This window comes from Mytilus galloprovincialis, chromosome 13, assembly GCF_965363235.1.
Source record: "Mytilus galloprovincialis chromosome 13, xbMytGall1.hap1.1, whole genome shotgun sequence".
Taxonomy (NCBI): Eukaryota; Metazoa; Mollusca; class Bivalvia; order Mytilida; family Mytilidae; genus Mytilus; species Mytilus galloprovincialis.
Window position 1 is genome coordinate 31,733,477 of NC_134850.1, and position 26,753 is coordinate 31,760,229.

At 31.6% G+C, this 26,753-nt stretch overlaps 1 protein-coding gene across 2 annotated transcripts in view; it reads left to right on the forward strand.

Moving 5' to 3' along the window:
• LOC143056385 (ventricular zone-expressed PH domain-containing protein homolog 1-like) overlaps positions 1–26,552 on the forward strand; it is a 30,355-nt gene extending 3,803 nt beyond the window's left edge. For both annotated transcript variants that reach the window (XM_076229478.1, XM_076229479.1), the window contains 12 exons: positions 728–902; positions 1,857–2,020; positions 2,959–3,168; positions 3,460–3,674; positions 9,886–10,068; positions 10,850–10,973; positions 12,162–12,279; positions 13,159–13,298; positions 14,511–14,642; positions 16,900–17,049; positions 17,625–17,729; positions 23,211–26,552. In XM_076229478.1, coding sequence (XP_076085593.1) covers positions 728–902; positions 1,857–2,020; positions 2,959–3,168; positions 3,460–3,674; positions 9,886–10,068; positions 10,850–10,973; positions 12,162–12,279; positions 13,159–13,298; positions 14,511–14,642; positions 16,900–17,049; positions 17,625–17,729; positions 23,211–23,513 — 2,019 coding nt within the window. In that variant the 3' untranslated portion in view covers positions 23,514–26,552. The remainder of the gene's footprint in view (positions 1–727; positions 903–1,856; positions 2,021–2,958; positions 3,169–3,459; positions 3,675–9,885; positions 10,069–10,849; positions 10,974–12,161; positions 12,280–13,158; positions 13,299–14,510; positions 14,643–16,899; positions 17,050–17,624; positions 17,730–23,210) is intronic.
• Positions 26,553–26,753: the final 201 nt, after the last annotated feature.

Genomic DNA, 26,753 nt, shown 5'->3' on the forward strand with positions numbered 1-26,753 from the left:
TGTACATGTCTGCCTGGCATGGTTCATCTGACCTTGACCTCATTTTCATGGTTCATTGATCAATGTTTTGTTTTCTTGGTTAATGTTGATTTTATGTGACAGTTGTAATAAAGCTTTATATAATATAAAGCTTTATTACAACTGTAATATTTAGGTCTATCAACATAATATCAATGATTAGTAAAGAAGGCGAGACATTTCAGCGTGTACACTCTTGTTTAATGGAAATATAATAATACATGTAATTTCTTTCCTAGTCTACTGAGATTCATATTTGATCCCGTACTTTTAGTATACCTCAAATCAAGAAGTAGAGGCTATATAGAACTAACCTTGTTCATCAGTTCATCTGACAATTTTTTAGGTAAAGATTGCATGAAATTCAATCAAAACCTAATGGGACTAACATACTTCATTTTTATGTCCCATTTATAGGTATTATGTTTTCTGATCTGTGCGTCCGTTCAGTCGTTCGTCTGTTCGTTCACCTGTCTGTCCGCTTCAGGTTAAAGTTTTTGGATGAGGTAGTTTTTTTGATGAAGTTGAAGTCCAATCAACTTGAAACTTATTACACCTGTTCCAAATGATATGATCTTTCTAATTTTAATGCCAAATTAGAGTTTTAACCCCATTTTCACGGTCCACTGAACATAGAAAATGATTAGGCATCCATGTATTATGGACACATTCTTGTCACTATATGAATTTTTGTCATATTCTTTTACAGCACTACAGTAAACCAAAAGTGATGTCTTTAGCCATTCCAGTAGTTGTTAATTTTCTACGTTGTAATAATAAAGAATTAACTAGAAATGTCTCCAGTTATCTGTCCTTGGCTGCCCTTGACAATGCAGACACTCTAGCAAAATATGTTGATCTGATTATTAGTACAATCTTGAGAGGTAAGTGTTAATTTAAATCCATATTTACTTTTTTTTATTCAAATAACATATGCCCTGTATTTATTCATGTACTTACATTTCATCCTTGAGTCAAAGATTATTAATGTACTATGCTGAGTGCACAAGTCATACATGCATACATGTATACCTTAAATTTGATATAATTTTGTAAGATAAAGGTGTAACTGGCTGGGGAAATAATCTATCCTTTATATAGCATTTTTTGTTCATATATCACGAAAAAAAATCTTATTGATATGATGTTTTAATTTTTTTTTTAAAATCAAAGATCAGAAAAAAGGACCAGTTTTAAAATTTCAAATATTTTTTTGATTGTAAGTTTAAGTGAAACAGTTGTTATTTTCATAAAAAGAAAGGACATCAAAGCAAAATTATTTATGTTAAGAGTAAATTTTAAGGGTAAATCTGTTAAAATCTTACATTTGCTGACTTCTCCTTTGAGAAAGTCTAGATAGAATCATAGAAAAATGTCATGTGGTACAACTTTACAACTTCTACATTGAAACAACCACCAAATGTAACTCCCTTATTACAAATTGAATTTATAGATGTGATGTATAGTTGTTAAAGTTAATATACTGTGGATTCATTTATTTTCGTGGTTATCAAATTGTTTTGACATTTTGGTGGTTTCCCAAGAGTCTTCACACAAACTTATAGTAAATGTGTACTTCATTGAATATTTAAATTTTTGATTCACCTATTCAGAAGTACCAAAGTAATCCACAAAAAATTGGTATCCAATAAATATTAATGAATCCACAGTATTCTCAGGCGCGGATCCAGAGAAAACCCCTGGAACCCCCCCTTTTTTTTGGACGATCAATGCATTTGAATGGGGACATGTAGTTGGAACCCCCCCTTTTTAAAATGGCTGGATCCGCCCCTGCTTCTTTTCTGTATTTTCTACCAAAATCATTTCTTCATTTCCAGGCAATTACTTTTTGAGTACAGTGTTACCTCAGATTTACTCACAGAACAAACAACCAATCATAAACAGTATTGACAAGCTTACGGCCATCATCGACTTATGTGACGTGTCTGAACGGGCGAGTCTGTTCCAGGTGTTTGGAATGATATCAAAACACGAACCTACGGTAATTTACTTATTAAAAAGAAAATGTTGTATGCATGATTGCCAATGAGAAAACTCTCCACAAGAGACCAAAATGACACAGAAATTAACAACTATAGGTCACCGTACGGCCGTCAACAATGAGCAAAGCCCATACCGCATAGTCAGCTATAAAAGGCCCCGAAATGATAATGTAAACACGAAAGCAAGAAAACTAAAGGCCCTATTTATGTAAAAAAAGTACGCTATCTTGTGTTGATTTGGAATGAACGAGTTGACCCAAGGTTAATTATTCTGATCATAACCCTGTCACATTTTTCACAATAATAAAAACATCAAAATACTTTCCAAATTTTAGAAGAAGAAAAAATCCTCTTTATTCACCCCCTTTTTTTAAATCACAACCATCAAATTAACAAAATATGAACAAAATGAATGAACATAGTCTCATTGGCACTCACACCACATCTTCTTACATCTATAGATAAAAACCAGTACAGGAAAAGCACTTAACTTTAAAAAGATGGTCTAATAGATAACACAAAATAAATAACAAATTGTATATATTGTGTTTAATCAGTAATATAAATTAAATTATTTTACACCAGGAAATATTGTTACAAATTTTTTACTATTTTTAATTTTTTTTCCTGGAAAATGTAGAATAACAAAAATAACAACTTCAAATAAAAATTCAAATAAAAAAAAAAACCTTAGCAAAATCAACTACTTGAACACATCACACGAATCAAAAACAACTGAAATACTCATAGCTTAAATTTGGATTTGAATGATACATTTTTTCCAGTAATCTTTTTGATTTCATATTTCAGTTGAGGGAAGAAGTCATTGGGAACAAAGCAACATTTTGATTGTTCATTTTTCAAGAAATAACATTTTTTAGTGTATAAAACTATAATTAAGTTATCACTTTTTTATGAATGCTTGTTATTTTTACAGATTTTAGAACCACACATAGATGAATTCTGCAAATATCTGTCCTCGAGTACTTTGGCAGCTTTGGTTCTCATGATGTTTGTTGACATGGCAACAGCCAATCCTAAAGCGTTTGTGGATTACCTCCCCTCATTGAAGGATTTAGCAGAACAACAGCCAATGTATTTTATACAAGTTATACAAATTATTGGTGCAATTGGCAATATAGATCAGGTTTGTAGCTTATGAGTGTTTAAAACTATCCATTGAGTTATAAAAAACATATGCATTATTTTTTCTTAATTTGCAGTTTCTTATGACTTTAAGAAACAAAATAAGCTCAAAATATTGATAGGTTATGTAGCTGCTTTTCAAGATCATAGGAAAAAATAAGAAGTCCAAACATCTGACAAAAATTGAAATTTATTGTTGAAATACTCACATAGTGCATTAAAAACGATACCATTAATGATGTAACAAATGCAATATTATAGAAAATATATTATATATTTTTTTCCTTTTCAGGACAATGCTAGAAGAAGTATGGTTTACTTTGTATCATGCCTAGGCATGAAAGACCAGACTGCCCTAGCGGTCATTTTACAAGAAATTAAAGCCCTGAGTATCAACAATCACTCGTTACTGGAAGAAAACATTATAGAAATTAGTAAACTATCTCAGAGTGGTTCTAGTGCTGTGAGACTGCTAGTTCAGCAATTGAAAGACGACCTGAAAAAATAGTAAGAGACTGTTGTTCGACTATATTCACAAGAAAATAAGATGTTTTTCAGTTTTTTCAATGCTTTGTTCCTTTTGAAAACATTTTACAATGTCCTTTAAATTAGTTATTGGGTTGAGGGTAAACATTTGAGGGGGTTCTCGGGTCTAAATCATTTATATAGGATTTCTCTATATTTTTCTATAAATGAACTTTATCTTATAGTTAATAGAAAAATAAAATAAAAAAGTGGGGTCACCGTTCATTTGCGCTCGCAATCTGCCTTCGAAAGAAGCATACATTTTTGTAAAGGTGTTTTTTTTCTGTTGAAGTAAAAAGAGATATAAAGGTAATATCGAAATAAAATAAGAAATTTATTACAGAAATCGCTCAAATTTTACAATAATTTAGTTTAAGTACAGCTTATATGGAAATTATATTAAAAAAGAAAGGTCACCGATGAGTTGAAAAAGATATTTCAATTTTAAAGCCAAAAAATGGCATGTTTCCACCATAGGGAGATAATTTGGAACTTTTTTAATGATGTATACATTTTAAAAGTCATCTGGGGCCAACACGCATTGATTGTTTTGAATGATTTTTGTACCATATGATAAAGTAACAACTACAAAAGGAAATAAATAAAATTTGTAATGAAAAACAAATGTTTGATTTTTTTCTGAAATTTTTATAACCTCGAGCCTCCTTAGAGGGTTTGATTTCACAAAATTATGCATTTTTTCACCATTTTCATTGAGTGCTATTTTGAAAAAGAGAAAAAAATCTTTGAATTTTTAAAACATTGTTAAGACATCTGTCTACTGTTGGGGTATTTATGTTTCCATGGCTTTTTCTCAAAAAGTAAAATTTTCAATGACATATACTGCAAATTTATTGTTTTCATCAGTGCAAATATTTTGTCTTGGTGAGTACTTTAATCATACGAAATTGCATTATGGTGTCTGATACATATATTTATATGCAGCTTTTACTTAAATCGCAGTAATTTATCTGGCATTTTTGTCCATTTTTTAACACTCGCAATAATTAAAGCGTACAATGATTTCTTAATTTACAGTACGTTATTACGCAAAATGTTAACAGCATGATCAAATATAGATTCCATTTCTGCATCAAGTGTGTTACAATATTTCTTCTCTCAAAACAATTGAATTTTTGAAATAAAAACCTGAGGCTTGCAGAGCTTTATGAGTATTTAAAACGTAACTGTTGAAAATTGTGATCTTTATATATGATGTCATCAGAAATGGTCGCCTTTTTTTTTTATGACGTCACAATAGCAAATCAAGAAAAATTTGACTCCATTATTGAATTTTGATTCATCATTTGCAAATAATAAAGTTTTCTCTACGAAGAACAAATATTTTTCTCACACTGATCAAAAAGGCTAAAACAGCATGAAAATTGGAGAAAATTATTTTTTCCCCTTCCGTATAAAACATTTCTTTTAAAAGATTGGTCGAAATGTATTATATGTTTCACGGAACAATTAAATGAATCTGTAGCAGTATTAAAAGGCATAATATATATATTGATATATTTAATATATATTATGATACATTTTACAATTTTTTACAATTTATATTGTAATCAATTTAATATTTATTGTTAACTGCGATAATGCTTTGTTAAATTTTATACTTATTTACTAGTCTTTTTTATTTGAGTTTTTTTTATTACATGAGTATATCTATAGGGGAAATATTCATTGCATATATATTTTAACTGTATTGGTGAGTGTTTAGATGGTGTCTTTATCTGAAGAATGTTTGTGGTCATTCAAATCAAATCTAAATCATCTTAATAGGAAGAGAAAAATAATTGTGAACTGTACATTGAACATCACTTTGAATTGTGTCTTAATCTTAAGACTGTTTGGGATCATTTTGATCAAAACTAAATAATTTAAGGAGAAGTAAATGATTGATAAACAGTTGCGATACAGATAAAAACTGAATTTTTTTTAATGTTCACATTTATAACTTACTTTTTAATATTTTTTCTTTGACAATGCCTAAACAAACATCCCCCCACCACAACAGCCCTTATATTTTGTGTAAAATATAAAAAAAAAAAAACCCAGAAATTAGGAATACTATTGTGATGAAATATTTCAACTTCTTGTTATTGCTAGTACATGTACATGTTTTGTATAGTACAGTTAAAACAATTTTTTTTAAAATTTTACGAAAAATGCAGAAAAATCCTTTTTAAAGGAAATTTCTAGTTTTAGATACCTCTATGTAAAACAAAAAGCACTCTGTTTTATAAATATTTACATTTTATACATTTTCAAATGAAATATGCATAATTTATGAAATGGCTTTTTTGAATTATATCAGAAAATTCATCCAAAATTTTTGTTGTTGTTTTTTTAGGAAGAAAATTGGGATAATGTGTTTTGTATGTGGTAAAGATTGATTTGTTAATTTTTATATGCCCGTCTAAGACAGGACATATTATGGTATACCCTTGTCTGTCCCTCGACAACACTTTCGGCGATTACTAAAAAACGGTTCCACCAACTTTTATGAAACTTTGTTTATATCTATTGACGTAAGCTCCCTTTCGATTTTTATAAATTTCAGATTTTTTGTTTCCGTGTTATGAAGTTTTATCCTTGGACAAAGGGGGATGTTCCAGTTTTGGACAATAACTCAAAAATGCTTCCATCAACTTTTTTTAAACTTTGGTGGATTGTTTGTATATCTATTGATGTATGCTTCCTTTTGATTTCTATAAATTTAAGATTTTACGTTTCTGTTTTATGAATTTTTATGCTTAAAAAAGGGGAATTTTCCAGTTTTCGGACAATCACTCATAAACACTTTCACAAAATTTTATGAAACTTTGGTGAATTGTTTATAACTGTTGAATTAAGCTACCTTTAATAAATTGAAAGAAAATTAACAACTTTAGGCACCATATGGCCTTCAACAATGATCAAAGCCCATACCGCACAGTCAGCTATAAAAGACCCTGAAATGACATGTTAAACGAATCAAATGTGAAAACTAACAGCCTAATTGTAAAATTTACAAAAAAAAATCATTTAAAGCATAAAGACAAGCTAAAAGGGCAACAGGCGTATCATACGCTTATAGCGCAGCTCTTTATTGTTGTTTTGCAGTAACTTTGCATTTTTTTGTATTTTAATTTATATTTTCTAAATAAAAGACGATGATTTAATTCAAAGAGTTTTAGTTGTATTAACTCATAATGTTTTATACATACACTGACTGCATCAGGATTTGTTAAATAACCAAATTCTTTCTAGTATGCAGTGAGAATTATTACACTTTTCTTCTCTTTTGCTTGTATTAATTATACACATAATACACAGTTATTTATGATTAGACTTTGTTACAGAGGTCATCTTCAGCATATTTTCAGGATGATGTTAAAGGAGTAGGTTCAATAAAACCCCATTTTGGCCCCAAAATATAGCAGTTTTACAAAATTGTGAACTTGTAATCTTTAAGCTATTTATTGGAAAGTAAAATGCTTCTGCTACATAAATCTAGGCTGTTTCTAACAATACAATGTACATTTATCGGGTACTAGCATCATTAAGTCATGCTAAATTACTGAAATCTTCACAATTTTAGCATTTCAGTTAAATTTTAGACGGTTTCCGTCTTAAATGAAAGTGGCCGCATTCGTGTTCATTCATAATATTGAAATGTAAGTTGTATTTGATGATAATACATAACATATATAAAGGTTGAGGATGAACACGGATGCGGCCAATTTCATTTTTGACAAAAACCATCTGAAAAGTGATGTTTTTTGGCATATTTGATAGATTTTTCATATTTAAGCTTGAATCGGAGGTTTTTTAATAACTAAATCAGTTAAAATCTTTCTCAAAAACTAATAAAATCAATTGAAATAGACACTTTAGTGTTTAAAAAGTGTCCAAAATCTTTCGTTAGATGAACTTGAAATTTGAGGCCAAAATCGGCCCTTACCGGACCTACTCCTTTAAACAGCAGGTTTAGTGCCCTGTGTTACAATTTTCAATTATCAACATCATAGTAGTGATTAAAGAAAGATCCAAAACTACCAGAAAATTGTCTATGCATATACCTATAAATGACATTTACCTAGTCAACACTGTCTTGCTCCATTCTAAGTACATGCGATTCCTAAGGTTTTGTTAATTAAAGAGGGACGAAAGATACCAAAGGGACAGTCAAACTCATAAATCTAAAACAAACTGACAACGCCATGGCTAAAAATAAAAAAGACAAACAGAAAAACAATAGTACACACGACACAACATAGAAAACTAAAGAATAAACAACACGAACCCCACCAAAAACTAGGGGTGATCTCAGGTGCTCCGGAAGGGTAAGCAGATCCTGCTCCACATGTGGCACCTGTCGTGTTGCTTAAGTGATTACAAATCCGGTAAATAGTCTAATTCGGTAGGTCATATTCATGAAAGGGAAGGGGATTGTAGTTACGACGTAAGGAACATATCCGATATCATTTGTGAAACGGTTATTCCATAACGGTCAACCAACTCGTGATGGCGTCCGTAAAATTTACGAAGGGATGATTTCAACTTCACCATTTGGAACTCTTGGTTTAATAGCTTCCTTGTGAGCAGCAAACCTCTATCAAGAAAATCATGATAGGAAATGCAAGCACGGGAATATCGTATCAATTGGGAGATATATACCCCGTATACAGGTGCTGCTGGAATGTTGCTACTTAGAAATGGAAAGTTCACAATTGGAAAGCTGAAATCATCTCTTTTGTCGTAAAGTTTTGTTTTCAACCGACCCTCATTGTCAATTTCTAGATGTAAGTCAAGATATGAAGCCGACTTAACTGTATCTGTAGTATCCTTTATCTCTAGTTCGATTGGATAGATGCGTTCCACATAGTCACCAAATTTTGAATTGTTTAGTGAAAGAACATCATCTATATAGCGGAAAGTAGAGTTAAAGGATATTGCTAACTTCTTATCTTTCTTCCTAAGAAGTTCCTGTTTTTGTTAATTAACTTGATTTTTGTCTGGCCTTTTACAAAATTCACAGAATGCAAGACATAAGGATTACTATCTGGTAGCAGTGTAAACTTTTTTTTGTGTAAAGCTTTGAATTTCAAGGGGTGAAAGAACTGTAAGTCATATCTTGTATACAGACGGGTTACTGTGGATTCATTTATTTTTATGGGGATCAATTTTTGTGGATTGAGGAAAAATTGCAATTTCATGGATGATTGATTTCATGGTTCTGCCAATCTCTCCATGCAAAACCTATAGAAAATATATTACTGTGGATTCATTAATATTCTTTGGATACCAATTTTCGTGGATTTCGTGGGTACAGGGAAACAACGAATTTAAATATCGAAGTACAAATTTTCTAAAGGAATCCATGTGAACTTTGTCAAAACCACAAATTTAGATATCCACGAATATGCAAGTTTTCCTCTATCCATGAAAATTGGTACCCACGAAAAATAATGAATCCACAGTATGTTATGAAGTTTCAGAAGTTGACCTACTCTCATGGATCAGTGATCAGGTTAAGTTTTTATGTTCCAGTCTATATCTTAGATGCTATAAGAGTGGGATCTACTATATTTGATGTACAGAAAGATTGAAAGTGGTACTTGTCTGTTTGAAAGGTTTCATTTAACCTTGACTTCATTTTCATGTATCATTGATCAATGTTATGTTTCAATGGTTAATTTTGTTTCATGGACATCATTTGTTATAGTAAACTTTATTTGGTATTTGGAATGATTGGAAGAAGAATATGTCTGTCTGGCAGACCTTGACCTCATTTTCATGGTTCATTGATCAATGTTAAGTTTTCCTGGCAAGGTTTGTTTCTTTTATGTGCAATAGGTCAACCATATATTTAAGGTGTACATGTATTTCCAGTTTGGTTTATTTGACCTTGACATTATTTTCTTGGATCATGTTGAATTGATGTGATAGTTGAAGTAAAGCTTTATATTTAAGACTATCAACATAATATTAATGGTTAGTAAAGGACTCAGGCAAGACATTTCAGCGTGTGCACTTTTGTCTTGGTTAGGTCTCTCTATTTCAGATTCTTTTAGGCAACATTTTTGTCTGACAGGGTTAATCTGACCTCTACTTCATGTCTGTCACAAAATAATAAACCACAACTCTTCTTTTCTAATTGATTACAATTGAAAAAGTTTCAAAACATTTTCTTTTCCTTCAGCTCATCTCCTCCACAAGAAAAAGAAACCAGATCAGTATCCAGTCAAACAGAGGGTCAGGTGACTGTGATTACTGTTGGGAATCCCCACAATGCAGTATATCCTAGTGGTGCAGTATCTGTCAGACATACGGCTATGTCACAAAGTACAATCTCAAGTCAACAAAGCATTCCTAAATCTCTCAGGTATATATTTATTTACCATCTAAAAAGGTATTTATTTATTTACCATCTAAAAAAGGTATTTATTTGTTTACCATCTAAAAAAGGTTTTTAGTTATTTACCATCTAAAAAAGGTATTTATTTATTTACCATCTAAAAAAGGTATTTATTTATTTACCATCTAAAAAAGGTATTTATTTATTTACTATCTAAAAATAATTTAATGGCACTTATATTTGCCATTGTCTCAGACAGAACAACAAGCTATAAAGGGCCCCAAAATTACTGGTGTAAAACAATTCAAATAGGAAAACCAACTAATAAAAAACAAGAAACAAGAAACGAGAAACACTTATGAACCACACCAACAATGACAAGCACTGAACAACAGGCTCCTGACTTAGGACATCATGTTTTGAAAGTTTCATGCAAATTCTAGGAAAATCAATCCAACAATTGAATGTTGTGTATTCTATAAATAGCAATCCAACAACATTCATCAATGAGAGAGCAACCCCTTTATTAACATAATTGTATGTTATTGATAAGTTTGAGGAAATTTAACAATTAAATATTGTGTATTCTATAAATAGCAATCTAACAATATACTTCAATGAGAAAGCAACCCCTTTATTAACATATTGTATGTTATTAATAAGTTTGAGGAAATTTAACAATTAAATGTTGTGTATTCTATAAATAGAAATTCAACAATTTACTTCAATGAAAAAGCAACCCCTTATTAACATATTATATGTTAGTCATAAGTTAAGGGAATGTGTAATTTATGTTTTTATTTTCCAGAAATAGTAGCTCTAATACCAGACATGAGAGACCAGTGAGTCCGGCATCAACAATTTTGTCAGACAGACTGTCACTTGGGAGCCTACTGACTGTTGGAAGTACACAGACTGGGCCTCCTCTGCTAGTAAGTATTATTATACCCCTGCTTTAAAAAAAGTGGGGGTAAACTGTTTTACCTCTGTCTGTCTGTCCATCCGTCCGTCCCATGAATAGTATTTGTTGCATCTTTCGCAGGAACTACATCATAAGGATTTCTGAAATTTGGTTTCGGGGTTTATATATAAAGTCAGCTATACTGTGCGATGCGTTTTCAAATTCATCACTCAACAACTTCCTGTTTACGGAACACTTACATATTTTTACACTAATAAACTTTTCCAGTTGCGATGGGGGTATCATCAGTGAGCAGTAGATAGCAGTTTCACTTGTGATTGAAGGTATTACAAAGACTTTGCCTCCGCTCCCAGTAAAGTGGTTTGGCTGTTGGTAAAAAAAAGGGGTTAATATTCAGTGAGTTTCATCTGCTGTCAAATATTTAATTGGATCATAGAGCGGACTTATTATTTGAAATTAGGTAAGAGGTTTGCCATCTTTCCCAATTATGGGTAATTTATCTATCAAGATTTGTTGAATGTTGACCTGACTTTTGAAATCCTCTAAACAGACACTTAAAGGAATTAAAATAACATATACTTATTGTAAATTCAGAATTATTGCATGCATTTTATTATTGCAATTTTGTCATTTTAAACATAAATGAGATTTTAGTTTTTGCAATAATGAGAAAAATCCTGTTTAATTCCTTTGAAATATTTCAAAATGTGAGTTTTAATTACTGTGGATTAATTAATTTTAGTGGGTATCAATTTTCATGGATTGCTGAAAACTTACATATTCGTGGATAATTGATTTCTTGGTTTTGTCAATCTCTGTATACAAAGACTATTGAAAATATGTTATTTGTTGAACATTTGAACACCTGTTCCCATGAAACCCTAGAAAATTGGTATCCAACGAAAATGATGAATCCAATGTAATGCAATTATAAACATGTGGTCACATTTTTCGCAATAATAAAAACATGGAAATAATTTCTGAACTTTCAGTTCATTTTTACTCATTCCAAACAGTAGTTTATTATATTAAACACACTAGTGACATGTCAGTGAGATGCAGAAGGTCTATTTATGCTTAAAACATCCCATGGTGATTTTGAGAAATTGGCATGCTTTAAATGATCATACTCAAATCAGAGTATATTGTAAGATTCATACTGTCAAAGTATTTGTATGTCTTCTAACCTTTGTTTCAGGCTGAGCCAATCAGAGATGGGATACAGCATTTTTGTGAGAAACATATGACATCCATTAGGAACTTTATCTGTCAGTTTTCAGCTAGGATTCCTATACCAGCCAAGTGTGGAATTATAAGTATGTGACATTGATTTGTGTAATGCATCCATTCATTTTCATTGACACCATTATAATGACCTCTATTTAGGATGTGGCCATATTTTGTCTGCTCAGTTTTAAATTAAAACAAATTCAAGTTACTTCCTGTTTGACAATAGTTTAAAAGTTACTTAAACCATTGAACATGATTTTTATTGAAATAGTTCCTAGCTTGAAAAAATGTGAATATATTTCTGCCTGTCTATGCTTTTCATAGAAAATATTAGACTAAAGATATAATTTTCAGCACGATAACCAATGTATGGGAGTTGATTATCATATAAGAAAAAGGTGATGCTGTATTGTATGGCAGTCTATATGAGACAATTATCCAACAAATGACTAGTAAGGAAAACACTTTGGATAAACAAATACAGGTCACTGTATGGCCTTCAACAATGAGCCAAAAAATATAAAGCTGTTTAATGTCCTAGATAGATAACAAATTGTGAAACAATCCAACAGATAAAACTATTGGCCTGATTCAAGCTTATACATGTAACATTAAACAAATAACAATTATGACAGAAAACAATATCATATGTTTATATAACTCCAAATAATGCGGATTCATTTATTTTTGTGGTTACCAATTTTGGTGGATAGAAGAAAATATATATATATAATTATGTGGATACTTTATTAGGTTTTGACTAAGTTTGCATACAATCTTTTTGAGAAATTTATACTTATTTGAACAACTAAATTTGTGGTTCATTGATATCCCAAGAAATCCACAAATTTGGCATTAAAAAATAATACATGTGTAAATCCATTGTAGAATATAAGCAGCAATATTTCCTGGAAAATCAAGTTTATATAGAATCTGAACATAAAAGTATATTTTTTGTTTTGCAGATGGGAGACATAGGCAGTATATACGTTTATTTTTCCTGTGTGGTGATCAGAAAGAAAGATGTATATATGGCAATAGTTATTTTACATTGGATACCAAAGTTCCTAAAACTTGGATTCATCTCATGTTTTTAGCAATACAGGTAAATGCATTATCCACTTCTGAGACTAAGCATGAAAATAAAAAACTTGCCAGAATGTTTGGCAAATAGTGTATCAGAGAAAATAATCCCCTCAGGAAAAACTAATAATATGGAAATTGGCATTTAAAGAAGTTAAGTAATTTGGTCTAAATTTGTAGTCAGTAGGATGGCAAATACATCATATATATGTAGACATGTCTTTTGCTTTCAAAGGTTGGCAGGTCAGCACATATTGTATTATACACATACTTTTATGGGCAATAATTTTTGGGCCCTTTATAGCTTGTTGTTCGGTGTGAGCCAAGGCTCCATGTTGAAGGCTATACCTTGACCTATAATGGTTTACTTTTATAAATTGTTATTTGGATGGAGAGTTGTATCATTGAGACTCATACCACATCTTCCTATACCTAGGCACTTGTACAAATGTAATAGTGGTTACATATATGCTTACATCGGTGGGTCAACATAAGAAAACATAATTTTTAAGGCAGCAATCTTGAAAAATAGGGTATTTTCTTTGAATAATGTTATGTGTTTAATATCTTGCTAGCTTGTTTTATACTGATTTTACTAGTAAAGATACTAGATTTATACTAGCTACTTTTTTAAATTTAAATTTTACTATTTATGAACTAGATTTATAATGCTGTAAACCAATTTAATTTTGTTGATATTTATTTTGGAATTAGCTTTTTCCAGCTGACCTTGTCATAATTATATTTACAATGTGTTCTCTTCTGACAGAGAAAATCCTAGTGTGACATTTTAACAGCATTGTTTTTATGCCCCATTTATGGGCATTATGTTTTTTGGTCTGTGCGTCCGTTCATCCCGCTTCAGGTTAAAGTTTTTGGTCGAGGTAGTTTTTGATGAAGTTGAAGTCCAATCAACTTGAAACTTAGTACACATGTTCCTTATGATATGATCTTTCTAATTTTAATGCCAAATTAGAGATTTCCCCCCATTTTCACAGTCCATTTAACATAGAAAATGATAGTGCCGATGGGGCATCTGTGCACTAGGGACACATTCTTGTTCTTCTTGCAAAAATGTGTGAAATTTAAACGCTTGAAAAAATTAGTTGGATTTTGGTACTAGTACTTTGGACAACATGTATGCTAGTTTCTGAGTAGATCTTTTTGAGTAACAAGCTAGATTTTACTAGCTACTGAACACATTTTTACTTGCAAGATTCAACATATTTTTCAGGCACAGTCAACCTCAGCATTAAGTCAGAATGATCCTAGTATTAGTTCATTAAAGACATGTTTAGAAGCAATCTCAGAGAAAGGACAGAATATATTCCTCACCATTGTAACATCATCATTTCCATCAGCTAAGGTAATGTCAGCGTCTTTGTAATACCATAGATGGTTGTAAAATCTACAAAATTCATTTCTTATTTGTTTTTGTTTTTTTATTGTTTTTGGGGAAAGACGGCTTCAAGCCGTCAATCCCCTATGGAGTTGATCAGAGTGACATTCCCTCACATCATTCATTTTATTTTTATAGTGTGGAAAACCCCCCAACAAATCTTACTGAAATTGATGAGAGGGAGACACACAAATGCATAGTTTGACTTTAAACACTTTTTTACACATTTCCCCTTCTGTTTCCCGCGAAATTATCGTATCTTGAGCTCTCCTTTACACTATTTACGTTTCTTTTACAATCCGGAAAAATCAGTATGACGAGATATTCTATATATATCCAACCTACATTGTATTTTATAGTGACGTCATTGTTGGAATGCCACACTACGCATAAGCAGGGATATCCTTCACTGGTTATTTAAATCATTCTCAGAGATCGTGCACTAATTAAAAACTGGTATTTGTTAAATTTAAACATAGTCATGTTTGCTGTAGATGATTCAAACATCAATATGCAATACTTTTATTTGTGGGTAAACAACTTTCAAAGTAAACAAAGCTCGTGGGGATACATGAGATAGGGGAGAGAAACGATTTTTTTCTGTAAAATTCTGTTTTGAGAATCTTCCTCCAATTCAGGAGCACCTCAATTGATTAGTTATTATCCACTAAAATAAAAGTTAATGTATCTGAACACTTAAAATGTGACATTTCATTTGATATATGATTAGTAGTCTTCCATTTAAACTAAATCTGTGTGTACCAACATAATCATTGTAATGGTAAAAATAAATTGAATTAAATTAAAAATGTAGCATTTTGTTGTTTACCCTGGGAACAGTATATCTAACATGATAATATAATTAATATATATGTTCCTGGTGTACCTATTTATTCATGAAATTTAGAAATATTCCAAAATGTAGGATTTGAAAACAAGCTTCACACAGTTTACATCAATCATATTGTTTTTTTATTAGTACCTGTATTCCTGTGATGAGAGTTGTAACTGGGAACTTTATCAATGGAAATCTAAAACTGAATAGATTTTTCAGTCCAAACTTTCTTAAGAAAAAACTTTAAAATTTAAGGGTACTGTCACAAAAAATGGAAAATGGCCCTAGCCTGCAGTTCAGTGGTACACAATTAAGATTTCCAAAAATATTGTAGTTGTTGTTAAATGAGAGAATTCAATTGAATTTTAGATAACTTAACTATCAACTTTAATCAAATGTTTAGATTTAGAAGATGCAGATCTCTTCCATTGGTCCAAATTGAATCCTAAACTAAGGAAAGGAAATTACATTAAACAACAATTGATTTCAATATTGTCAACCTTTCTACATGTTCTAGCTGTTCTTTTTTTCATTCTTTATATGAAGACTATCAAAAGATATCCCCCCCCCCCTCTTTGATTTTAACATTGTTTATGGGCAGAAATATTTTTGTAAATTAATCTTAATATTTGCCAAATAATCTAATAAACCAAAATTTCAAACTTTTCAGACATACATTGAAAAACTAAATAAATAAAATTATTACATTGGTTGCAATGAATTACATTGATTTCCCAGTTAAATAAAAACCGATAATTTCACATGTGAAATAAACGTGGTTATTTCACTCTCTGACGTCCTACAACAATAGGCATTGTGAAGACGTCGATAACGGCGGATCAAAACAAATTGTGAATGCGTAGAAAAAAGATATAGTTCTTACATGTTTTACATTAATTTCTTAAAAAAAGCCATTTGCCAATGTAATAAAAAGAATAACTAATTAAAGAATTCAAATAGAGAAAAATATTCAACTTGTGACCAAACAACACTGATAATTAACTCATGCGCTACACGCATTCGTGAATTAATGTGTTGTTCGGTCACTCGTTGAATATTTTTCTCTATTTGAATTCTTCAATTAGTTATTCTATAAATATTACTGAAATTTGTGTAGGAGGCTCTAGAGGGTGTCCTTCATTTCTGTATTCTTTATTTTTTTAGGAATTTTTTTTCTATTCTTTATATATTAATAATTAGCACCCATTATTTCAATTACCTATTGTTTTGGCCTTTTTTTCTCTTCTTTATTTCTTTAGTCTGTTTTTCTCAAGTATTTTTTTTTTTTTTTGCCCATTATTCTCTATTTTTGCATCCAGATCTTGGACCCTTCTATATAAAATGTTGATTGAAGAAAATATACATTTAATATTACCATACTATTTACAGGATCAAGATTTGTTGATACAGGAACTGAACAGAATCCGATTCTTTGATGTGTTTGAATTCAATGCAGCAAAGAAACATTGGGCGTGTTTTGTGTGCAATCATCCGGAAAAAGTGGGAGATCTTTTACAAGATGGCGTCCCTGTAATAGCTGTAAGTAAATAGTGTTAGACAGTGTCTTGATCGGTAATTGTTCTAAGGAGAGGGTTTGAATTTTGTATTAATGTGGTAAAAATCTTGTATTCAGTACAGAACAACAAAAACTGTCACCAGCCTCATTGTTAGATCTTATCATTGATATTTGAATGTGAACCAAGGCTTTACTCCAAAAAATATTTTACCACATGACAAGATGTTTTTTATGAAGGTGCAATGTAAGTTAATGTTTGTCTCCATTATTCATGGATTAGACAAACGTAAACAATAGAAATGCATCTAATTTCATTAAAGCTATACACAATATTATGCACATCTGAAAAAAATTAAAGACCTAATGACCCATGAAAAATATATCAAACAAAACATTTGTATCTGTTCAACATACATGTAACAAAGAAAAAACTGCCTTGATTGATGCTGATTTTGAAAGTTTCTTTTCACATTTAAAAAATTCTTGTCTGTGTCATGCTTTTAACCTCTTACTTGAGTGTCCTTTTGATTGGTCCCTTTATTTCATAATTTGCTTATATACTACTAAATTATATAATTAAGTTAAATATCATTTTCAGGGTCAGTTAAAAGAAAAGAAAGGAAAATGGAAATTTCTGAAACGATGGAAAACAAGATATTTCACATTGTCTGGTGCTCACATGACCTATAACAAAAGTGACCATGTAAGTTTGTATATTCCATATCAATTTAAAATGATTGTCAATGTGACAACTTTCCACCACAGACCAATTGCCGTAAAAGTTTTCAACTAAAGGTCACCCTTATGGCCTTCGAGGATAAGTTTGATTTATTAACATATATACTGCATGAAAAATATTATCTTAAAAATATCTATAGTCTATACACAAGTGAAAAAGTATTGGGCATTACACCATAACCACACCTACAAGGGCACTGACAACTAGTTCCTCAGAAAAAAAAAATTTACAAATGAAGACAGGGGCCACCTTCCCTGACTTAGTACAGGCACAAATATTACAGTTTCAAGTACAGGCACAAATATATCAGTATCACGTACAGGCACAAATGTTACAGTATCACGTACAGGCACAAATGTTACAGTATCACGTACAGGCACAAATGTTACAGTATCACGTACAGGCACAAATGTTACAGTATCAAGTACAGGCACAAATGTTACAGTATCAAGTACAGGCACAAATGTTACAGTATCACGTACAGGCACAAATGTTACAGTATCAAGTACAGGCACAAATGTTACAGTATCAAGTACAGGCACAAATGATACAGTATCAAGTACAGGCACAAATGATACAGTATCACGTACAGGCACAAATGTTACAGTATCAAGTACAGGCACAAATGTTACAGTATCAAGTACAGGCACAAATGTTACAGTATCAAGTACAGGCACAAATGATACAGTATCAAGTACAGGCACAAATGATACAGTATCAAGTACAGACACAAATGTTACAGTATCACGTACAGGCACAAATATATCAGTATCACGTACAGGCACACATGTTACAGTATCACGTACAGGCACACATGTTACAGTATCACGTACAGGCATAAATGTTACAGTATCAAGTACAGGCACAAATGTTACTGTATCAAGTACAGGCACAAATGTTACAGTATCAAGTACAGGCACAAATATTACAGTATCAAGTACAGGCACAAATATTACAGTATCAAGTACAGACACAAATATTACAGTTTCAAGTACAGGCACAAATATTACAGTATCACGTACAGGCACAAATATTACAGTTTCAAGTACAGGCACAAATATATCAGTATCAAGTACAGGCACAAATATTACTGTATCAAGTACAGGCATAAATATATCAAGTACAGGCACAAATATTACAGTATCACGTACAGGCACACATGTTACAGTATCAAGTACAGGCACAAATGTTACAGTATCAAGTACAGGCACAAATGTTACTGTATCAAGTACAGACACAAATATTACTGTATCAAGTACGGGCACAAATATTACAGTATCAAGTACAGGCACAAATGTTACTGTATCAAGTACAGACACAAATATTACTGTATCAAGTACGGGCACAAATATTACAGTATCAAGTACAGGCACAAATGTTACAGTTTCAAGTACAGGCACAAATATATCAAGTCCAGACACAAATGATACAGTATCAAGTACAGACACAAATGTTACAGTATCAAGTACAGACACAAATGTTACAGTATCAAGTACAGGCACAAATGTTACAGTATCAAGTACAGACACAAATGTTACAGTATCAAGTACAGGCACAAATGTTACAGTATCAAGTACAGGCACAAATGTTACAGTATCAAGTACAGACACAAATGTTACTGTATCAAGTACAGACACAAATGTTACAGTATCACGTACAGGCACAAATCTTACAGTATCACGTACGGGCACAAATATTACAGTATCAAGTACAGGCACAAATGTTACAGTTTCAAGTACAGGCACAAATGTTACAGTTTCAAGTACAGGCACAAATATTACAGTATCACGTACAGGCACAAATGTTACAGTATCAAGTACAGGCACAAATGTTACAGTATCAAGTACAGGCACAAATGTTACTGTATCACGTACAGGCACAAATGTTACAGTATCACGTACAGGCACAAATGTTACAGTACCAAGTACAGGCACAAATGTTACAGTATCAAGTACAGGCACAAATGTTACTGTATCAAGTACAGGCACAAATGTTACAGTATCACGTACAGGCACAAATGTTACAGTATCACGTACAGGCACAAATGTTACTGTATCACGTACAGGCACAAATGTTACAGTATCACGTACAGGCACAAATGTTACAGTATCACGTACAGGCACAAATGTTACAGTATCACGTACAGGCACAAATGTTACTGTATCACGTACAGGCACAAATGTTACAGTATCACGTACAGGCACAAATGTTACAGTATCACGTACAGGCACAAATGTTACTGTATCAAGTACAGGCACAAATGTTACAGTATCAAGTACAGGCACAAATGTTACAGTATCACGTACAGGCACAAATGTTACTATATCACGTACAGGCACAAATGTTACAGTATCATGTACAGGCACAAATGTTACAGTATCAAGTACAGGCACAAATGATACAGTATCAAGTACAGGCACAAATGTTACAGTATCAAGTACAGGCACAAATGTTACTGTATCAAGTACAGGCACAAATGTTACAGTATCAAGTACAGGCACAAATGTTACAGTATCACGTACAGGCACAAATATTACAGTATCACGTACAGGCACAAATATTACAGTATCACGTACAGACACAAATATTACAGTATCACGTACAGGCACAAATGATACTGTATCAAGTACAGACACAAATGTTACAGTATCAAGTACAGGCACAAATGTTACAGTATCAAGTACAGGCACAAATGTTACAGTATCAAGTACAGACACAAATGTTACAGTATCAAGTACAGGCACAAATGATACTGTATCAAGTACAGACACAAATGTTACAGTATCAAGTACAGGCACAAATGTTACAGTATCAAGTACAGGCACAAATGTTACAGTATCAAGTACAGGCACAAATGTTACAGTATCACGTACAGGCACAAATATTACAGTATCACGTACAGGCACAAATATTACAGTATCAAGTACAGACACAAATGTTACAGTATCAAGTACACAAGAACAGGCACAAATGTTACAGTATCAAGTACAGGCACAAATGTTACAGTATCACGTACAGGCACAAATATTACAGTATCACGTACAGGCACAAATATTACAGTATCAAGTACAGGCACAAATATATCAGTATTAAGTAAAGGCACGAATGTTACAGTATCAAGTACAGGCACAAATGTTACAGTTTCAAGTACAGGCACAAATGTTACAGTATCAAGTACAGGCACAAATGTTACTGTATCAAGTACAGGCACAAATGTTACAGTATCAAGTACAGGCACAAATGTTACAGTATCAAGTACAGGCACAAATGTTACAGTATCAAGTACAGGCACAAATATTACAGTATCAAGTACAGGCATAAATGTTACAGTATCAAGTACAGGCACAAATGTTACAGTATCAAGTACAGACACAAATATATCAGTATTAAGTAAAGGCACGAATGTTACAGTATCAAGTACAGGCACAAATGTTACAGTATCACGTACAGGCACAAATGTTACAGTATCAAGTACGGGCACAAATGTTACAGTATCAAGTACAGGCACAAATGTTACAGTATCAAGTACAGGCACAAATGATACAGTATCAAGTACAGGCACAAATGTTACAGTATCAAGTACAGGCACAAATGTTACAGTATCAAGTACAGGCACAAATATTACAGTATCAAGTACAGGCATAAATGTTACAGTATCAAGTACAGGCACAAATGTTACAGTATCAAGTACAGACACAAATATATCAGTATTAAGTAAAGGCACGAATGTTACAGTATCAAGTACAGGCACAAATGTTACAGTATCACGTACAGGCACAAATGTTACAGTATCAAGTACGGGCACAAATGTTACAGTATCAAGTACAGGCACAAATGTTACAGTATCAAGTACAGACACAAATGTTACAGTTTCAAGTACAGGCACAAATGTTACAGTATCAAGTACAGGCACAAATGTTACTGTATCAAGTACAGGCACAAATGTTACAGTATCAAGTACAGGCACAAATGTTACAGTATGAAGTACAGGCACAAATGTTACAGTATCAAGTACAGGCACAAATATTACAGTATCAAGTACAGACACAAATGTTACAGTATCAAGTACAGGCACAAATGATACTGTATCAAGTACAGACACAAATGTTACAGTATCAAGTACAGGCACAAATGTTACAGTATCAAGTACAGGCACAAATGTTACAGTATCACGTACAGGCACAAATATTACAGTATCACGTACAGGCACAAATATTACAGTATCAATTACAGACACAAATGTTACAGTATCAAGTACACAAGAACAGGCACAAATGTTACAGTATCAAGTACAGGCACAAATGTTACAGTATCACGTACAGGCACAAATATTACAGTATCAAGTACAGGCACAAATATTACAGTATCAAGTACAGGCACAAATATATCAGTATTAAGTAAAGGCACGAATGTTACAGTATCAAGTACAGGCACAAATGTTACAGTTTCAAGTACAGGCACAAATGTTACAGTATCAAGTACAGGCACAAATGTTACTGTATCAAGTACAGGCACAAATGTTACAGTATCAAGTACAGGCACAAATGTTACAGTATCAAGTACAGGCACAAATGTTACAGTATCAAGTACAGGCACAAATATTACAGTATCAAGTACAGGCATAAATGTTACAGTATCAAGTACAGGCACAAATGTTACAGTATCAAGTACAGACACAAATATATCAGTATTAAGTAAAGGCACGAATGTTACAGTATCAAGTACAGGCACAAATGTTACAGTATCAAGTACGGGCACAAATGTTACAGTATCAAGTACAGGCACAAATGTTACAGTATCAAGTACAGGCACAAATGATACAGTATCAAGTACAGGCACAAATGTTACAGTATCAAGTACAGGCACAAATGTTACAGTATCAAGTACAGGCACAAATGTTACAGTATCAAGTACACAAGTACAGACACAAATGTTACAGTATCAAGTACAGGCACAAATGTTACAGTATCAAGTACAGGCACAAATGTTACAGTATCAAGTACAGGCACAAATGTTACAGTATCAAGTACAGACACAAATGTTACAGTATCAAGTACAGGCACAAATGTTACAGTATCAAGTACAGGCACAAATGTTACAGTATCAAGTACAGGCACAAATGTTACAGTATCAAGTACAGGCACAAATGTTACAGTATCAAGTACACAAGAACAGGCACAAATGTTACAGTAGCAAATAATTTTGCAGTTATAGCACCTTCAAATAATGAAAAGATTGTTTTTCATCATTTATGTAATCAAATTATAACTTAGTCCTTAAATTGAATGCTAGGTTTTAATATCACATCTTGTGAAACTTTGTTTGGTACAAATATGCTGATTTGCAGTATTAAATCTTGTGATTTGCATGTTGTAATTTATGTTTTACTCTTTCATAAATAAAGTGTATTTTATGATCATACTTAAATTATTTCATAATTTGTAGAGAAAAGAGACTTTGCCAGTTAGCAAAATACAAAGTGTAAAAGCAGTACGGAAAGGCATACGTGACATTCCCAAAGCATTTGAAATTTTCACTGGTGATGAGACATATACGTTCAAAGCTAAAGGCCAACAAAACATTGAACAATGGGTCCAATGTCTACACATTGCTGTAGCCCAGGTCCAGAACAAAGACGATGAGAAAAAGAGCACTAAGATGGTGCCGATGCCCAGTCATGTCAATCCACTCAATCAAGAAAACGTAGTCATTGAACGACCTAGATCTGTAATGGATACTAAATTATAGCAATGAAATATAGTTCCATATAAATATCATCTGAATTAAGGTTTTCAAAACACATGAATACACCTTTTTGCTATTTGTCCCCCATTACTGCACATCACAAAAGTTTCTGTAAAAGTTTTACGTCATATTAGAAAATATCTGATGCCACAATGGAAAAGTGATTGTTGTATGACGTCAAAAGTTCAAGCAGAACAGACTCTTGAGTTAAACAGAACAGATTTTTTAAATAGTGAAAAGGTGTATAAGATACTGAGGGTCAACCAATATTTGCAAACAGTTTATTTTCGTCACTTCTGTGAGTACGAAAATATGTAAAATTTCGATCTTTTCTTCAATAAATAGATCTTGAAAATAATGTTAATAAATCTCCCAAGTAGTCAATTTATAAGAAAGGGCTAAAAGCAAAATGAAGTATCCACGTAAATAAGTTGGTTTACAGTAATCTAGAATAATCTGACATTTAAAAAAAAATGATATGTTAAGTCACAAATCTAAAATCATCTTGCCTGTAATCCCGCCATACATCACAATGTACAGTTGTACAAATCAGTGTGACGCTCTTTTTATTTAACCAAGATTTGATTTCTAGTGAATTTTTTTTTTAATTTTTTCTACAAGATCTGTGTATTATTAGCAGCATTGCAAAGCAGGGCATTATGTTTTGATGGATTACTATTAATATGCCCTTGAACAGTGTGTATCAAAATCTTGAAGTCTTTTTATACGAATTATAAGTTTTACAACAATACAACTATTCACAGTTTGATTTTGCACATGGATGTTGATGTATGATTTTTATATGGAACTATGTTTTTATTGTGACAATGTTATTTTTTTTATATAATCGTTTGAATATATCAATTTTATTGACATTCCATTTCTATTTTCTGACAATATGCTATAAATTTAATAATTTAATTTGGGATGTAATGGGTCTTCTGATTGACTGACAGTTTTTTATCGATCAGCTCATAGACATGATTTTGTCATAAAACGGTGACGTCATCAATGTTTTTTTCATGATTAACTCTAGTTTAAAATAAAATTTAGATCAAATTATAGGGAATTACTGCAATATTTTTTCTGTCTATTTGAAATAACACCAAAAATGTGATGCACGCTTTAAAATAACATGCTACACAGGTTATTCAGTGTGCACCACATTTTTGATGTTATTTCAAATAGACAAAAAAAATATATGTCATTCCTTAAATAATTTTGAAAATGTTTTATTATTCATTATTGGTATACATGTACTTATTTTTTTATTGGAGATAGCAATAACTAATCCCACATTTTTGTCTAATATTCAACAATCTCAATGATAAAGACATGCTAAAATTTCTGAATTTACAGTTACTAGTATTCTAATACTAATAGCATTATCAGCATTATCATACCATCTTATATTTTATTTATTCATAATATCATATAAATTAAGGTACATATCTGCAATGTTGTATTTATAGCATTAATCATTGATTGAAAATAGATTACAGCTATTATCCTATTGCTAGCAAGTTAAAGGTTTGATTGACATTTGAAAACAATATAAAAAGTTAAACTTGAATACATTATATTTAAATTTGATTTGACATTTTTATCAAATAATAAAATTTACCAGTTTACAGGTTTAACTTTGCCTACTGGATCAAACTTTAATACAAACAAAGCAAGCAAGTAAACCAAACCTTCAACTTGCTAGCATTAGGATAACATGCTGTACATCGGTTTCATATTTTACATATCTTGTTTAAAAATAAAGAGATGTGGTTTGTTTGCTTTTGAATAAAAGAGAGGTCTTAGAAAATATTATCTTGATAGTCTTCTACAAATTCCTGTCGTTATGTTTAATTTACCTATGCCAGTAGTGTCACTTTAATGAGAGACAATTTGTGTATAAATCAAGAGGCTCAAATGTTATTCTCCGGTGAATAGTAGTATTATCATTGCATATTGTTACTTTTTACAGTTATTTTCTTTTCCTTGCATTTAAATGAAAATTAACCCAATTACTTCATGTCATATGTTAATGTTTAGCTAATAAAGCTGTGTAATCACAAGGAATTATTTTAATCTGAGGAGAAATTTATGATAAAAAATAACCCAACTAAATAGGGTTAGCCATGCATGCATGGCTAAGGTTAATTTTACTTTCACTATCATTTCAGTATGAACTAACTAACCCCCCCTCCCCCCTCCCCTTTAGCCTTGCACACATGGCTATCCTTATTTAGTTGAGATAAGTTTCCATCTTAAATTTCTCATCCAGAATTCAAAATTATTCCAGATTCAAATAATTACTTGTATAATGTTTATGTAAGATAGTATGAGATGAGAGGTTTGACCTCCTTAGACCTTGTTATAACAGTTGTGAAATTATGGTACTATTTTATTGAAATTTTGTGTTTTAATGTATTAAAATTAAATTTTATACATGAGAAATTAATGTTGGATTGTGCAAAAAAATGTGCTTTTATTATTATTTGTATATAGTTTTGCAAGTACTATACAGAAATATATATATATATAATTTTGTGCCAATTAATATCATTCTACAATTTTTACTCTTTTGCCTTTTTTACATGCATTCCTGGTATTTTATCTTGTCTAATTGTTTAAAAAATGTGCGACTCATTTCACAAAAAATCTTACGAGTAAAAATACTCACAAGTTATGAACATTTCAATATACATGTATTAGCTTACGATGAAGTTTAGTCATAACATTTTTTGTGAAAAGAGCCCCTTCTGTATTGTTGTACATTGTTATGAAGGTTCCTGGATGGGCTGTAACAAATCATTTATTGGTTGTATATTTACATATTTTAACAGTTTTATTGCAATATATATCACTATATCCACATTTGTATATACTGCTTAGGTATATTTCTGGTAAACATTTTAGAAAATATTATTTTCTTACAAAAAAGTTTAATACATTTTTTAATCATTCGACTAGTTAATTGAAATATTTCTGAGTATATCAAGTGCTGTTGTTTAGAAGGTTGTACATGTGTATATGTGTTGACATGTTTGTGTATATGGTTTGTTTATGTACATGTGCATTAAGCCCTTTTCTTGTGTTCACAAAACAAAAACAAATCAGAAAAGGCTTATATAAACAATAAATTGATGATCATTATGGAAATTTTCCAATACTTTAGCAGCTGGAAAACAGACCAGTAATATTTGTAAACCAACTAATTTTCCACCTGCAATTTCATTTATAAATGACTAA